Source organism: Rhinoraja longicauda, chromosome 40 (assembly GCF_053455715.1).
Source record: "Rhinoraja longicauda isolate Sanriku21f chromosome 40, sRhiLon1.1, whole genome shotgun sequence".
NCBI classification, from domain to species: Eukaryota; Metazoa; Chordata; class Chondrichthyes; order Rajiformes; family Arhynchobatidae; genus Rhinoraja; species Rhinoraja longicauda.
This window is the reverse complement of record NC_135992.1, coordinates 10186625-10204165: the sequence shown is the minus strand read 5'-3', so window position 1 is coordinate 10204165 and position 17541 is coordinate 10186625. Positions and strand designations below refer to the sequence as shown.

General features: G+C 53.8%; 1 protein-coding gene across 4 annotated transcripts in view; it reads right to left on the bottom strand.

Moving 5' to 3' along the window:
• Window positions 1-1712: 1712 nt before the first annotated feature.
• LOC144611317 (uncharacterized) overlaps window positions 1713-17541 on the bottom strand; it is a 136802-nt gene continuing 120973 nt past the window's right edge. For 3 of the 4 annotated variants that reach the window (XM_078430364.1, XM_078430365.1, XM_078430366.1), the window contains 6 exons: window positions 15284-15401; window positions 11626-11785; window positions 8417-8536; window positions 4520-4606; window positions 3789-3952; window positions 1713-2797 (listed from right to left, as the gene is read on the bottom strand). In XM_078430364.1, coding sequence (XP_078286490.1) covers window positions 3791-3952; window positions 4520-4606; window positions 8417-8536; window positions 11626-11785; window positions 15284-15401 — 647 coding nt within the window. In that variant the 3' untranslated portion in view covers window positions 1713-2797; window positions 3789-3790. Of the gene's footprint in view, window positions 2798-3788; window positions 3953-4519; window positions 4686-8416; window positions 8537-11625; window positions 11786-15283; window positions 15402-17541 lie in introns of those variants that run through there. The other variant, XR_013549509.1, reaches the window with a different exon arrangement.

Genomic DNA, 17541 nt, shown 5'->3' with positions numbered 1-17541 from the left:
TGACACAACTGGTAGAACTGCTGCCTCAAAACCACAATGGCCCGTGTTCAACCCTGGCCTCAGGGCTGTCTGCGCGGAGTTTGCATGTCCGCCCTGTACCTTTATGAAGGAGATGAGGGATTTCTTTAGCCAGAGGGTGGTGAATCTGTGGAACTCATTGCCACGGACTGCTGTGGAGGCCAAGTCAATGGATATTTTAAAGACGGAGACAGATTCTTGGTTAGCACGGGCGTCAGGGGGTTATGGGGAGAAGGCAGGAGAGTGGGGTTGAGAGGGAGAGATAGATCAGCCATGATTGAATGGCGGAGTAGACTTGTTGGGTCGAATGGCCTAATTCTGCTCCTAGAACCTATGAACCATTTGGTTTCCCTGGGTGCTCTGGTTTTCTCCCACATCCCAAAAACACAAGTGTTGGTTGGTCGGTTGCTGCTGTAAACCATCAGGGTGTTGGAAGCAGGGGCAGCACGTGTGGATGTGGGCACTGCACCCAGAGCTTGCATTTACTCGATGGACCAAAGGGCCTCCTTCTCTTTTATAAGGAAAATGGCGAACAAAGAGGCAGCACTCACACCTCAGATACGGGGTGGCTTGGACATTTACTATGGGGGGTGAACGGTGGGAAGGAAGGGAGGTCACTTCTAGAAAGGGAGAGCAAGTGTGGCAGAGAGTTCCACAGTGACCGTTAGCGACTGGACTTAGTCAACCCCTGTGGCAGTTCTCCCCCACCCCCTCGTCTCCTCACCCCCTTCCTTCCCGTCCCATTGGGCATTAAGGATTCTGTAATAGAGGAGTTTATTGAAACATATAAGATTATTAAGGGGTTGGACACGCTAGAGGCAGGAAATATGTTCCCAATGTTGGGGGAGTCCAGAACAAGGGGCCACAGTTTAAGAATAAGGGGTAGGCCATCTAGAAGGGAGATGAGGAAAAACCTTTTCTCTCAGAGTTGTAAATCTGTGGAATTCTCTGCCTCAGAAGGCAGTGGAGGCCAATTCTCTGGATGCTTTCAAGAGAGAGCTAGATAGAGCTCTTAATGATAGCGGAGTCAGGGGGTATGGGGAGAAGGCAGGAACGGGGTATTGATTGTGGATGATCAGCCACGATCACATTGAATGGCGGTGCTGGCTCGAAGGGCTGAATGGCCTCCTCCTGCACTTATTGTCTATTGAGTCACAACCCTGACTCCCAGAGATGATCGAGTGGAAAGGCAGGGCGGGCGGGCCTGAGGGAGTGAACGAACCGCTGCTCAGCCTGGCCAGGGTTGGTGGCGTTTATGTGCTGCAGCGTCACGTTGAGATGGGGCAGGAATATTAAAAAGACACACGTATATCACCCTCCAAGGCCCAAGCACACGCGCATCGGGCTGCCCCTTCACACCGTGACCGAGCACAGCATCAGACAGGAATAATAAGCTTCTGTTAAAACACAACAGTGCTGTGGAGGATGGACACAAAAAGCCGGAGTATCTCAGCTGGTCAGGCAGCATCTCTGGAGAAAAGGAATGAGTGATGGTTCGGGTCGAGACCCTTCTTCGGACTGACACACTATCTCTGGAGGACACCGACAGGCCACGTTTCCAGAGATGCTGCCTGAACCGCCGAGTTACTCCAGCACTTTGTGCGTTTTCCTCTAGGTTCCAGCATCTGCGGTTGCCTGTGCCTCAGTAATAAACCTTTGCCTTCGTCAAGCCGGGGGGGGGGGGGGCATGAATCAGGGTGGGTGGTTGGAAGGGGAGACGTGGGGGGGGGGAGGGTGGAAGGTGGGGCTGAAGCTGACATCCCGATCCCTGACAACCAGTATCAGTGATGCAGGGAGGATAAACGCAGAGTAAAGTTAAAGATAGACACAAAATGCTGGAGTAACTCAGTGGTCAGGCAGCATCTCTGGAGAGAAGGAATGGGTGACGTTTTAGGTCGAGACCCTTCTTCAGACTGATGTCAGGGGAGTGGGCGGTACAGAGATAAGGAAGTGTAAGGTGTGAAAAAAGGACAAAGGCAATGGAGTTTAAAAAATGAAGAATAGATCATTGTTAGCTGGGAGAAGGTAACAACAAAGCAACACAGAGACAAAATGTAGTCGGAGACAGGAAGACTGGTCGGAGAACTGGGAAGGGGATGGGATGGAGAGAGAGAGAGCAAGGGTTACTTGAAGTTAGAGAAGTCAATGTTCTTACTGCTGGGGTGTAAGCTGCCCAAGCGAAATATGAGGTGCTGCTCCTCTAATTTGCGCTGGGCCTCACTCTGACAATGGAGGAGGCCCAGGACAGAATGGTCAGTGTGGGAGTGGGAGGGGGGGTTAAAGTGCTGAGCGACCGCTGCACTCACTGTCCATGCTGGCCGGACACGGGGCGTCCTAAGGGTGGAGATTTGGCCCAGCAGGATGAACAGGGAGGCCGGAGCGAGGGGAGAATGCTCCGAGCTTAGACCCGGGCCTGCATTGGTCCCAAAACCTGCCGGAGAACGGGCTGGTGCTTCCCAGGAAGGACGGCTCAGCCGCCATCGACGCCCATCGCAGGAGCGGCGCCTCACCAGCCTGCAGTTACCTGCAGGCGACAGGCGGAAGGCAGGAGGGCGGCGACTGATACATGGTGTGTGTATACATATATATATTCAGTTTTAATTTCACAGCAGTGATCCACATTGGGAGACGCGATTTAAAAAAATAAGGAAAAGGAGGAAGGCACGGAGCGGGCGGTCCCGGCGGGTCCTCGTCGGAGGCGAACTCCGCGCTGCGGCCGCGACTGAAGGCTCGCCCGTCGCGTCTGTTCCTCTGTGGCCAGGCCAGGCCAGGCCAGGGTCTGTGGGCAACACAGGGCAGAGGTGAGCAACCACACTCAAACACAACTGCATACATATTATACACACGCACACACATGCATGTGCACGCAGACACACAGACGTGCGCACACGTACAGACACGCGCCACACAGACATGCGCGCATACACACAGAATAGCACCCACACATGCATGTGCACGCACACATGCGCACACACGCAGACGCGCGCACAGACACGCGCACACACAGACACGCGCGCGCACAGACACGCGTGCGCACACACATGCATGTGCACGCACACACACGCGCACACACGGACGCGCGCGCGCACACACAGATACCCGCACTCACAGACGCACACAGATACGAGCACACACAGACGCGCACGAGCACACACACACACAGATGCACTAATAGACGCACCCACACACGGACGCACACAGATACGCGCACACAGACGCGCATGTGCACCCACATACATGCATGTGCACGCACACACACAGAGACACGCGCGCGCACAGATGCACTCATAGACGCACACAGATGCACCCACACACGGACGCACAGATACGCGCACACAGACGTGCATGTACACACACACAGCTGCGCACACACATGCACGTGCACGCGCACACACACACACAGACGCACCCACACACAGACGCACACACACACGCGCACACACACAGACACGCGCACATAGACGTGCATGTGCATGCACACACACAGCTGCGCACCCACATACATGCACGTGCACGCACACACACACACACAGATGCACACACACACACACACACACAGATGCGCACACACACACACACAGATGCACACACACACACACACACACACACACACACACACAGACGCACCCACAAAGGCACACCGTCGTTGATGTGCAGGAAGCAACTGCAGATGTTGGTTGAAACCAGAGAGGCACAAAATGCTGGAGTCACTCAGCGGGTCAGGCAGCATCTCTGGAGATCTCTGACCAGCCCGGGTGTGACCCACTCACCATCATTTAGCGATGCTGTTCTGCAAAGACTCTTTCTCTTTCAGCGCCAACAACGCCAGCTTCAGCTGCTCCTTCACCTGGCCCAGCTCCCGCTCCGTCTTCACCTTCATCACACTTAGTTCCACGAAGATATCGTTGTACCTGTCCGTGGCGTACTTCTTATCCTGCAAAATATATTTGTGGACGACATCACCGGGGGGGGGGGGGGGGACAGGAATAGCTGGGGGGCACGAGACCCTCCCACCAGACAGACCCACCAGACAGACCCGGCCAGACAGACCCACCAGACCGACCCAGCCAGACGGACCCGGCCAGACTGACCCACCAGACCGACCCGGCCAGACGGACCCACCAGACCGACCCGGCCAGACCGACCCGGCCAGACCGACCCATCCAGACCGACCCAGCCAGACTGACCCGGCTAGACAGACTCAGCCAGACCGACCTGGCCAGACTGTCCCGGCCACTGACCCAACCAGACTGACCCGCCAGACCGACCCGGCCAGACAGACCCGGCTAGACAGACCCGGCCACTGACCCAACCAGACTGACCCACCAGACCGACCCGGCCAGACCGACCCAGCCCGAATGACCCACCAGAATGACCCACCAGACCCTGACCCACCAGACCGACCCAGCAGACTGACCCAGCCAGACAGACCCAGCCAGACCGACCCAGCAGACTGACCCGCGCGCTGGGCAACGTGCCGTGATGGGAGTGGACCACTCACCCACTGCATGGTCTGAAGCTCGTCGCGTAGACACATGGTCTCCTTCCTCATATTCTGCACTTCATTTTCCTTCACCCGTAGTAACATCTGCGGACACGGACACAGGGCTGTAAGGTCCACGCTCCCGCCCAAGAGCAACCCCCCCAGCAACGAGAACAAGGCACAACTGCAGACGAAGGTAGACACAAAATGCTGGAGTAACTCAGCGGGTCAGGCAGCATCTTTGGAGAGAAGGGATGGGTGACGTTTCGGGTCGAGACCCTTCTTCAGACTGATGTCAGGGGAGTGGGCGGGACAGAGATAGAATGTAGTCGGAGACAGTAAGACTGGTGGGAGAACTGGGAAGGGGAGGGGATGGAGAGAGAGGGAAAGCAAGGGCTATTTGAAGTTAGAGAAGTCAATGTTCATACCGCTGGGGTGTAAGCTACCCAAGTGAAATATGAGGTGCTGTTCCTCCAATTTGCGCTGGGCCTCACTCACTCTGACAATGGAGGAGGCCCAGGACAGAATGGTCAGTGTGGGAGTGGGAGGGGGAGTTACAACGTTGAGCAACAGGGAGATCTGGTAGGTTTGGGCGGACCGAGCGGCGGTGTTCAGCGAAACGATCGCCGAGCCTGCGCCTGGTCTCGCCGATATACAGGAGTCCACACCTGGAACAGCGGATACAGTAGATGAGGGTGGAGGAGGTGCAAGTGAACCTCTGCCTCACCTGAAAAGACAAAGGAAAGTGCGAGATAGGTTTGAAGAGTAAAGCCGGAGGGAGGAAAGTAGGGAGGAGAGAAATAGGGGGCAGTCGAGGCGGAAAGGGAGGAGTGGGAGAGATGGGGGGGGGGGGGGGGGAGAGTTGTATATTTCAGGCTGAAATCCATTGAGCTCAATGGGAAAATCTGGAGTATTTGGAGATCTCATAGAACAGGAACAGGCCACAATGTCTATGTTGAACATGATGCCAACTTAAACTAATCTCCTGTAGCTGCACATGATCCATATCTCTCCACTCCCTGCATGTCCATTTGCCTCTTAAACACCACTATCATGGCTGCCCCTGGATTGGACTGCATGCCTTGCTCCACTGTATGTTTCTTTTTTTTCCTAATCAGATGTGCAGCACTTTGGTCAACGTGGGTTGTTTTTAAATGTGCTATACAAATAAAATTGACTTGACTTGACTTGACTTCCCCTCTGGGCCCACTGTCAGCCACTGGAGGGCAGCTCACTCTGGGAATGTACTTAGTTGAGTTTAGTTCAGTGATACACCATGGAAACAGGTCCTTCGGCCCACCGAGCTCACGCCGATCATCCGTCGCCCCATTCACACCAGTTTTGTTATCTGACTTTCGCATCAATTAAACCTCTTTGGGGGTTCGGGTGGAAACCGGAGCTCCCGGGAGGAAACCCACACGGTCACAGGGAGAACGAGCAAACTCCACACAGGCAGCACCCGGGGTCGGGGGCGAGCCTCCGGGTCTCTGGCGTTGAGAGGCAGCAACTCAACCAGCCGTTGACCGGGGGTGCAAGTTTATCCGGAGTCAATCGTGACCTTGAGATCAGCCGTCTCTACCAGTCAAGCCGCCTGCTGGGGAAGTGTGAGCAAACCTGGGCCCCATATCTGTGGAAGGATGTGCTGGCTCTGGAGAGGGTCCAGAGGAGGTTTACAAGACTGATCCCAGGAATGAGTGGTTTAGCATATGATAAGCGTTTGACAGCACTGGGCCTGTTCTCGCTGGAGTTTAGGTTGAGGGGTAGGGTTGGCAACTGTCCCATATTAGCCGGGACATCCTGTGTATTGGGCTAAATTGGTTTGTCTCATAAGGGACCGCCCTTGTCCCGTATTAGGCCCAGGGGGCACTGTGGGCCCAGATACTGCAAGCCCGGGGGCCGCTGTAGGCCTGGACAGTGTCGGCTAACAGAGTGTGTTTGTGGAGTGGGGCCGAACAGAGGTTGCGTAGCAACCCGCCTCCCGGCCCGGGCGGCCGCCATTGATGGAGCGGGAGCACGTGGCCGTTGGCTGGGTGAGGTCACATGGGGCGCAGGCGGTGACGTCACCTTTTGTCCCTTATTTGGGAGTTAGAAAGTTGGCAACCCTATTGAGGGTGGACCTCATTGAAACTTACAGAATAATGCAAGGCATACTTAGAGTGGATGGGGAAAGGATGTTTCCACTGGTGGGAGAGTCTAGGACCAAAGGTTATTGCCTCAGAATTAAAGGGAAAGGAGGTGACGAGGAACTTCTTTAGTCAGAGGGTAGTGGAGGCCAAGTCAGTGGATGTTTTGTAAGGCAGAGATAGACAAATGCTTGATTAGAATGGGTGTCAAGGGTTATGGGGAGAAGGCAGGAAAATGGGATTAGGAGGCTGAGATCAGCCATGATTGAATGGCCGAGTGGACTCGATGGGCCGAATGGCCTAATTCCACTCCTATAACTTGTGAAGTCCAAGAGAAGACCAAGGTCGAGGTAGCTGCTGGTCAGATTTCACTGCTGGCATGGCTTCACGTCATTCAACGCCTCGGCCTCTAACTGCAGGTTGCTAAAGGCAAACAGCGTCTTGTGGATCCAGTTCCCAGGCAAGTGAATGGGCCCGTGGGAGGAGCCGTGTGATGGTTGAGTGCCTGGTTCCCTGACAACGCCGACTTCACCAGCTGGCGGGCTTCACCGTTGCACGAGCAGGACTCAGCTGGAAAACCTGTGGCTCCCGTAGACAACCCTGGCGTTAACGACCACCGGGGCAAGCGGTGGGAATGTGAGGTCAGACGAGAGAACAATGTTTCCACCCGTGGGAGAGTCTAGGACCAGAGGTCACAGCCTCAGAATTAAATGACGTTCCTTCAGGAAGCAGATGAGGAGGAATTTATTTCGTCAGAGTGTGGTGAATCTGTGGAATTAATTGCCACAGTAGGCTGTGGAGGCCAAGTCAGTGGATATTTTTAAGGCCGAGATAGATAGATTCTTGATTAGTACGGGTGTCAGGGGTTATGGGGAGGAGAATGGAGTTGAGAGGGAGAGATAGATCAGCCATGATTGAATGGCGGAGTAGACTCGATGGGCCGAATGGCCTAATTCTGCTCCGAGAGCTTATGACCTTGTGAAAGGATGCAAGAGTGAGTGAGTCACAACCACGTGGCTACATCGCTGATCGGTAGTGCGTGCCTTAGCTCCAATCCACCCGTCACTGAATAACGTCTCAATTCATAAGTTCTAGGAGTAGACAAAGTTTAAAGGAAGATGTATGGGGCGAGATATTTTGTACACAGAGGGTGGTGAGTGTCCGGAACGCAATACCAGGGGAGTGGGAGTAAATGAATGGAAAGAGCTATGGGCGGCCTAGTGGTAGAGCTGCTGCCTCACAGCACCAGAGAGCCCGGTTCGATCCTAACCTCGGCTGCTGTCTGCGTGGAGTTTGCACGCTCTCCCTGTGACAGCCGGGGTCTCCTCCGGGTGCTCACATTTCATCCCACATCCCAAAGACGTGCGGGTTCGTAGGTTAATTGCCCCCTAGTGTGTGCAGGGAGTGTTTGAGAAAGTGGGATAACATAGAACGAGTGTGAACAATGGTTGACCTGGACTTGGTGTGAACAAAAGGGCCTGTTTCCATGCTGTATCTCCAAAACAAAAACACTAAAGCTAGCACAGGCCACTGGGGCCGAGTGGCCTCTCCACTGCTGCGTTTATTTGCCAAGTGTCTGATGTCTGCAGGTGATTGAAAAGTACTGCTCCTCGTCAGCCCCCCCCTCCTTCCTGCCTCCCCATCTCCTCCCCCTCCCTTCCCCTCCCCTCCCCTCCCCACACACCCACCACTCCCAACCCCCCACACACCTTCCCTTCCCCTCCCCACACTTTCCCTCCCCCTCCCCACCCCCCCCCCCACCCCTTCCCGCCCCCACCTCCCCTCCCCTTACCTCCAGTTCACAGCTGCCCCTGTCACCTGTGAGGGGTAGGTTGGCCGTGTGATCCTGGTTCTTCCGTGTAACCAGCTCCCGTATTCGTGCTATTTCGTCTGACAACTGGCCGTTCAGCTCCTGCGGTAGACGGGACGGAAACCTCTTAAACGTCAAAGCTTTGGGTGCGTGTTACCCCCACACACCCGCCCGTGGGGTCGGGGGGTCATCCCTGGTCTCCACAGCCCGGCTGGAGTGCGATCCAGAGGGAATGCTGAGGGGTTGACGGCACTAGGCCTGCACTCGCTGGAGTTTAGAAGAATGAGGGGGCACCTCATTGAAACGTACCGAATATTGACCGCTGTAACTAGTGACAGCTGTAACTACAGGTAGTTACCGCGGTAACTAGTGACTGCTGTAACTACAGGTAGTTACCATTGTAACTAGTGTGCTGTAACTAGTGACCGCTGTAACCCGTGATCGCTGTAGCTAGTGACCTCTGTAACTACAGGTAGCTACCACTGTAACTAGTAATCTCTGTAACTAGTGACTGCTGTAACTAGTGACCACTATAGCTGGTGATCACTGTGGCTAGTGACCTCCGTAACTACAGGTAGCTACCACTTAACTAGTGACCACTGTAACTGGTGACCGCTGTAACTAGTGATTGCTGTCACTACAGCTAGTTACCGCTGTAACTAGTGATCGCTATAACTAGTGACTGCTGTAACTGGTGACCGCTGTAACTGGTGACCACTATAACTAGTGATCACTGTCACTACAGGTAGTTACTGCTGTAACTAGTGATTGCTATAACTAGTTACCGTTGTAACTAGTGACCACTGTAACTGGTGATCGCTGTAACTAATGGCCGCTGTAATTAGTGACCGCTGTAACTAGTGACCACTGTAGGTACTGTAGTTACCACTGTAACTAGTTACCGCTGTAACTCCTGACTGCCCCTCTCCGCTCTGGAGCTCACACTATTATTGTGAAGAATGAAAGGCCTGGATAGAGTGGATGTGGGGAGGATGCTTCCACTCGGACTAGAGGTCACAGCCTCAGAATTAAAGGATGTTCCTTTAGGAAGATGACGAGGAACTTCTTTAGTCAGAGGGTGGTGAATCTGTGGGATTCCTTGCCACAGAAGGCTGTGGAGGCCGAGTCAATGGATAATTGTAAGGCAGAGATAGATAGGTTCTTGATTAGTACGGGTGTCAGGGGTAAATGGGGAGAAGGCAGGAGAATTGGGTGAGCGGGGAGAGATAAATCAGCCATGATTGAATGGCGGGGTAGATTTGATGGGCCGAATGGCCTAATTCTGCACCTATTTCTCATGACTATGAAACAGAGCAGGATAAAGGGTAAACTATCTCCTCATTACTCCTTTACAAACACGATCCTCTGAGAGCTGGATAGGCAAGGAGCCGCAGAAGCTGGAATCTTCAGTAGAATACAAAGTGCAGGAGTAACTCAGCGGGTCAGGCAGCATCTCTGGAGGACAAGGAGAGGTGGCGTTTTGGATCCCAGCCTGAAGCATCTTCCAGAGATACTGCCTGACCCGCTGAGTTGCTCCAGCACTTTGTGTTACCCTCTGAGAGTTATTCCGGTTCATGTTACAATAAATTCGTAAACACAAGCAGTGTAGTTAGAAATCAGTGAACCATCCCTCGTTCCCCATTCCGATCTGCAATCCGCCCGCCCGCTCCATTCATTCCCATTGCTCTGTCTGAATTAACTCCCGTTCAATCCTATTATGAAAAATACTTTGCGATGCCCTGGGTTTGTGAAACGGATGGGAAAAGTACATGGTAGACACACAATGCTGGAGCAACTCAGCGGGTCAGGCAGCATCTCGGGAGAGAAGGAATGGGTTCAATCCTATTCAATAACGAGGGACCAAACTGTACAAGGGTCCCGACCTGAAACGTCACCTGACCATTTTCTCCAGAGATGCTGCCTGACCTTCTGAGTTACTCCAGCATTTTGTGTCTACCTTTAGTATAAACCAGCTTCCCAGTTCATTTTTGTTACATGATACAAAGGGCTACGGTAAAGCTTGGTCAATGAGGAGTTTTTAAGGAGAGTAAGAGAAGGTAAAATGAGGAGATTCGAGAGTTTAGGAGCTCAGGGCCGCTGAAGGCAGAATCACCAAGATTAGCGGGATTACAATCAGGCTCAATCAAGGCACCAGAAGTGGAACATTACTGATGTCTCAGAGGATTACGAGGAAAAAAGCTGGTGCTGGTGAAAATGGAAGGTAGACACAAAATGCTGGAGCAACTCAGCGGGTCAGGCAGCATCTCGGGAGAGAAGGAATGGGTTCAATCCTATTCAATAACGAGGGACCAAACTGTACAAGGGTCTCGACCCAAAACGTCACCCATTCCTTCTCTCCCGAGATGCTGCCTGACCCGCTGAGTTACTCCAGCATTGTGTGTCTACCATGTACTTTTCCCATCCGTTTCACAAACCCAGGTCATCGCAAAGTATTTTACAATGAACATCCGCCGCGATTTTATAGAATGATGGAGCATAGGAGAGGGGCTGAAGGGCCCACTCCTGGTTCTGCTCACCTCCTCAGGGGAAACCTGATGTACCGTGATGTAGATAAACAAGGCAGATGTTTCTCAGCGCTGTTACCAGTTAAAGCTGCTCGTTAGTGATGTGGTCACGGGGAGAACTAAAACTGAACTCCGGACAGCCAGCACCTGTGGTGAGGATCGAACCGGGGTCCCTGGTGCTGTGAGGCGGCAACTCTACCTCTGTGCTACCGTCAGTGGTCTCTCTCCACGTTTGGTGTTCAGCAAAGATACTAGAGCAACAAGATGGACCACTCCGTTGAAATCGCCTGTACTTAAGTGTAGTGCGCAAAGGAGCCATTTTAGTAAGCAAAACCCGCCGTTCGCTCTGCCTCTCGCAGTGTAATCAGTGTTGTGGGGGAACAGTATGTGTGATGATACCATTAAAAAGCAGAATATATCTCATCTATCAATTCACAGATTTTTGTTATTTTTCTTTTCAAATGTTTCTGCAAGTTTCTGCCGACTAAAATGGCGCCGTGACATACTACGGTTTCTAGGGTCGAGTGGTCTATCTTGTTCCTCTTTGGTGTTAGGTGCTCTTTCAGTAACGAGGGGGCGTGGGGTAGCGCTGCTGCCTCGAGCCCTCGCCCCTCCCCCTGCCCCTGCCCACCGTGACAGGGAGACCCCGCGGCCCGGACCCGTCACCTGGTTCTGCCGCAGCAGCTCCTGGTTCTCCCGCTGGCTCCGGCACAGGTCCTTCTCCCTCAGCTGCGTCTCCTTCACATGGCAGCCGATCTCCAGGCACTTGCGGGAGTACTGCTCGGACAGCACCTGCAGCTCCTGCTGCAGCGACTGCAGCTCCTCCCTGCAGTGGGAACAACGCAGGCATCCCGGTCAAGCATCCGCCTCACCGCCCCCCCACCCCCCCACGGGCACCCACCGTAGACATACAGCGCGGAAACAGGCCCTTCACGCTGGCCAGCGACCTACGCACACTGGCACCACCCCACGCACACTGGCACTATCCCGCGCACACTGGCACTATCCCACGCACACTGGCACTATCCCGCGCACACTGGCACTGTCCCACGCACACTGGCACTGTCCCGCACACACTGGCACTACCCCGCGCACACTGGCATTGTCCCGCACACACTGGCACTACCCCGCGCACACTGGCATCATCCCACGCACACTGGCACTATCCCGCGCACACTGGCACTATCCCACGCACACTGGCACCGTCCCGCACACACTGGCACTATCCCACGCACACTGGCACTATCCCGCGCACACTGGCACTATCCCACGCACACTGGCACTATCCCACGCACACTGGCACCGTCCCGCACACACTGGCACCGTCCCGCACACACTGGCACTACCCCGCGCACACTGGCACCGTCCCGCACACACTGGCACTACCCCGCGCACACTGGCATCATCCCACGCACACTGGTACCATCCCACGCACAATGGCACCACCCCCCGCACACTGGGACCACCCCACGCTCACTGGCACCACCCCACGCACACTGGCACCACCCCCCGCACACTGGCACCGTCCCAAGCACACTGGCACCATCCCCTGCACACTGGCACTACCCCGGGCACACTGGCACTACCCCGCGCACACTGGCATCATCCCACGCACACTGGCACTACCTCGCGCACGCTGGCATCATCCCACGCACACTGGCACTACCTCGCGCACGCTGGTATCATCCCACGCACACTGGCACCATCCCGCGCACACTGGCACCATCCCGTGCACACTGGCACCATCCCGCGCACACTGGCACTACCCCGTGCACACTGGCATCATCCCACGCACACTGGCACTACCTCACGCACACTGGCACCACCCCCCGCACACTGGCACCATCCCGCGCACACTGGCACCATCCCGCGCACACTGGCACCACCCCCCGCACACTGGCACCATCCCGCGCACACTGGCACCATCCCCCGCACACTGGCACCACCCCACGCACACTGGCACCATCCCACGCACACTGGCACCACCCCACGCACACTGGCACCACCCCACGCACACTGGCACCACCCCCCGCACACTGGCACCACCCCCCGCTCACTGGCATCATCCCACGCACACTGGCATCATCCCACGCACACTGGCACCACCCCACGCACACTGGCATCATCCCACGCACACTGGCGCTATACCACGCACACTGGCGCTATACCACGCACACTGGCACTATCCCGCGCACACTGGCACTATCCCGTGCACACTGGCGCTACCCCACGCACACTGGCACTAACCCACGCACACTGGCACCATCCCACGCACACTGGCACCATCCCCCGCACACTGGCACCATCCCGCGCACACTGGCACCATCCCGCGCACACTGGCATCATCCCACGCACACTGGCATCACCCCATGCACACTGGCATCATCCCACGCACACTGGCGCTATACCACGCACACTGGCGCTATACCACGCACACTGGCACTATCCCGCGCACACTGGCACTATCCCGTGCACACTGGCGCTACCCCACGCACACTGGCACTAACCCACGCACACTGGCACCATCCCACGCACACTGGCACCATCCCCCGCACACTGGCACCATCCCGCGCACACTGGCACCATCCCGCGCACACTGGCATCATCCCACGCACACTGGCATCATCCCACGCACACTGGCACTATCCCGCGCACACTGGCACTATCCCGCGCACACTGGCACCATCCCCCGGACACTGGCATCATCCCACGCACACTGGCACTATCCCGCGCACACTGACATCATCCCACGCACACTGGCATCATCCCACGTACACTGGCACGGTCCCACGCACACTGGCACGGTCCCATGCACACTGGGGACAATTTTAATTTTGTTAACGAAGCCAATTAAAAACCTGCACGTCTTTGGAGTGTGGGAGGAAATCGGAGCACCCGGAGAAAACCCAAACAGGTCACGGTGAGAACGTGCAAACTCCGTTCAGACAGCACCCGTAGTCGGGATCGAACCCGGGTCTCTGACGCTGTGAGGCAGCAGCTCTACCCCCTCCCCTGACATCAGTCTGAAGAAGGGTCTCGACCCAAAACGTCACCCATTCCTTCTCTTCCGAGATGCTGCCTGACCCGCTGAGTTACTCCAGCACTTTGTGTCTGCCTGACCCTAGAAGTCACCTGTCTATTTCCCTCCACAGATGCTGCCTGACCTGCTGAGTTACTCCAGCACTTTGTGTTTTACTTAAACTAGCCACAGGCAGCCAGCAGCCTCTGTTTGCATGTTCTATGTTGGGCTCAGTATGGAGCTCCCTATTTGTGATCAATCGTCCCGAGGCCCCAGGCAAAGCCATTTTCCACGCTGTATCTCTAAACCAAACTAATTCTATGTACTTCCATCTGATCTCCTCTCAACCTTCGCTGTTCCAGAGAAAACAACACCTTGTCCTGATGTTGTCAAGCGGGAAAGGGTGCAGAGAGGATTTACAAGGATGTTGCCAGGGCCTGAGCTGTCGGAAGAGGTTAAGCAGGCTGGGACTCTATTCCCTGGAGCGCAGGAGGATGAGGGGTGATCTTATAGAGGGGTACAAAATCATAAGAGGAATAGATCTGGGCACAGAATCTCTTGCCCAGAGTAGGTGAGTCGAGAACTGGAGGGCATAGGTTTAAGGTGACAATAGACAATAGGTGCAGGAGGAGGCCATTTGGCCCTTCGAGCCAGCACCGCCATTCAATGTGATCATGGCTGATCATTCTCAATCAGTACCCCGTTCCTGCCTTCTCCCCATACCCCCTGACTCCGCTATCCTTAAGAGCTCTATCCAGCTCTCTGTTGAATGCATTCAGAGAATTGGCCTCCACTGCCTTCTGAGGCAGAGAATTCCACAGATTCATAACTCTCTGACTGAAAAAGTTTTTCCTCATCTCAGTTCTAAATGGCCGACCCCTTATTCTTAAACCCTGGCCCCTTGTTCTGGACTTCCCCCAACATTGGGAACATGTTTCCTGCCTCTAACGTGTCCAACCCCCTAATAATCTTATACGCTTCGATAAGATCTCCTCTCATCCTTCTAAATTCCAGTGTGTACAAGCCTAGTCGCTCCAGTCTTTCAACATGAGGAGGGAAAGATTTAATAGGGACCCGCAGGTAACGTTTTCACACAAAGGTTGGTGAGTGTATGGAACGAGCTGCCGGAGGAAGTAGTTGTGGCAGGTACTATCGCAAGGTTTAAGAAACATTTAGACAGTTACATGGATAGGACAGGTTTAGAGGGATAGGGGCCAAACGCAGGCAGGTGGGACATGTTGGCCAGTGTGGGCAAGTTTCCCGCTGTGTGACTCCATGGCCTGGTGGGAGGGGACCAGTACTCACTGGTGCTGCTTGTTCAGCCTCTCCAGGTCGCTGTTGGCCACAATGCTTCGCGTCGAGCGCAGTTTCTCCGTTTCCTTCTCTAGTTCTTCTCGATGTGCCTTCTTCACTGCTTCAATGGCTGTCAATGAAAGGCAGGCTGTTAACCACGGCTCAAGCCAGCTCCCAGGCAAGCGGTCACTGTGGGATGGAGGACCGGGAACCATTTGTCACAAAGCTGATCGCAGGCATGGATGGCCTCGTTCAACCGCCGCCCATGAGCTTGCTGATGTGCCAGAGAGTCGGACAGCACCGAAGCAGGCCTTTCAGCCCAACTTGTCCGTGCTGCCCCATTGCAGTTGTGTAGGAAAAAAACTGCGGATGCTGGTTTAAATCGAAGGTAGACACAAAATGCTGGAGTAACTCAGCGGGTCAGGCAGCATCTCTGGAGAGAAGGAGCGGGTGACATTTCGGGTCGAGACTCAGCTTCAGACTGAAGAAGGGTCTCGACCCGAAAAGCCACCGTTTCTTCTCTCCTGAGATGCTGCCTGACCCGCTGAGTTACTCCAGCATTTTGTGTCTAAGCCCCATTGCAGTTAGTCCCATTTGCCTGTGTTTAGTCCCTATCCCTCAAAACCTTTCCTGTCCATGTACCTGTCCAAGTGACTTTTAAATGTTGTTCTAGTACCTGCCTCAACTACCCCCTGTGGCAGTGCAGTCCATATACCCTCTACCCTCTGCGTGGGAAAGCTTGCCCCTCATGTTCCTATTAAATCTTTCCCCTCTCAGCTTAAACCTTTGTCCTCTGGTTTTTGATTCCCGCTTCTCAGGGGGAAAAAGACTGCATTCACCCCATCTTTATTCCTCTCATGATTTTACACACATGATTTTATAAGGGCCTCCTGCACTCCAAGGAATAAAGTCCCGGCCTGCCCAACCTCTCCCGGTAGCTCAGGCCCTGGTGTCCTGAAAATAGACACAAAGTGCTCGAGGAACTCAGTGGGTCAGGCACCTGGAGAATAAGGATAGGTGACCTTCAGACTGAAGAAGGGTCCCGACCAAAACATCACCCATCCTTTTTCTCCAGAGATGCTGCCTGACCCACTGAGTTACTTCAGCACTTTATATCTATCTTCAGTGTTTAGTAGAAACCAGCAACCTACAAAATAATGGAAACACCCAGCAGAACAACAGTGCCCTCCATAATGTTTGGGGCAAAGACCCATCATTTATTTATTTGCCCCTGTACTCCACATTGTCGGATTTTAATAAAGGCCATTTTTATACATTTTGGTTTCACCATGTAGAAATTACAGCAGTGTTTATATATACATAGTCCCCCCATTTCAGGGTACCATAATGTTTGGGACACAGCAATGTCATGTAAATAAAAATAGTCATGTTTAGTATTTTGTTGCATATCCTTTGCATGCAATGACTGCTTGAAGTCTGCGATTCATGGACATCACCAGTTGCTGGGCGTCTTCTCTGGCGATGCTCTGCCAGGCCTGTATTGCAGCCATCTTTAGCTTATGCTTGTTTTAGGGGCTAGTCCCCTTCAGTTTTCTCTTCAGCATACAAAAGGCATGCTCAAATGGGTTCAGATTGGGTGATTGACTTGGCCACTCAAGAATTGACCATTTCTTAGCTTTGAAAAACTCCTTGGTTGCTTCAGCAATATGTTTGGGATCATTGCCTTGCTGTAGAATGAATTGCCGGCCAAGGAGCTTTGAGGCAATTGTTTGAACTTGAGCAGATAGGATGTGTCTATACACTTCAAAATTCATTATGCTACTACCATCAGCAGTTGTATCATCAATGATGATAAGTGAGCCAGTACCACCTTCAGCAGCCATACATGCCCAGGCCATAACACCCCCACCACCGCGTTTCGCAGATATACTTTGGATCTTGGGCAGTTCCTTCTCTCCTCCATACTTTGCTCTTGCCATCACTCTGATATAAGTTAATCTTCGTCTCCTCTGTCCACAAGACCTTTTTCCAGAACTGTGGTTGCTCTTTTAAGTACTTCTTGGCAAACTGTAACCTGGCCATCCTATTTTTGCGGCTAACCAGTGGTTTGCATCTTGCAAGTGTAACCTCTGTATTTCTGTTCATGAAGTCTTCTGCGGTCAGTGGTCATTGACAAATCCACACCTGACTCCTGAAGAGTGTTTCTGATCTGTCGGACAGGTGTTTGGGGATTTTTCTTTATTATAGAGAGAATTCTTCTGTCATCAGCTGTGGAAGTCTTCCTTGGCCTGCCAGTCCCTTTGCGATTA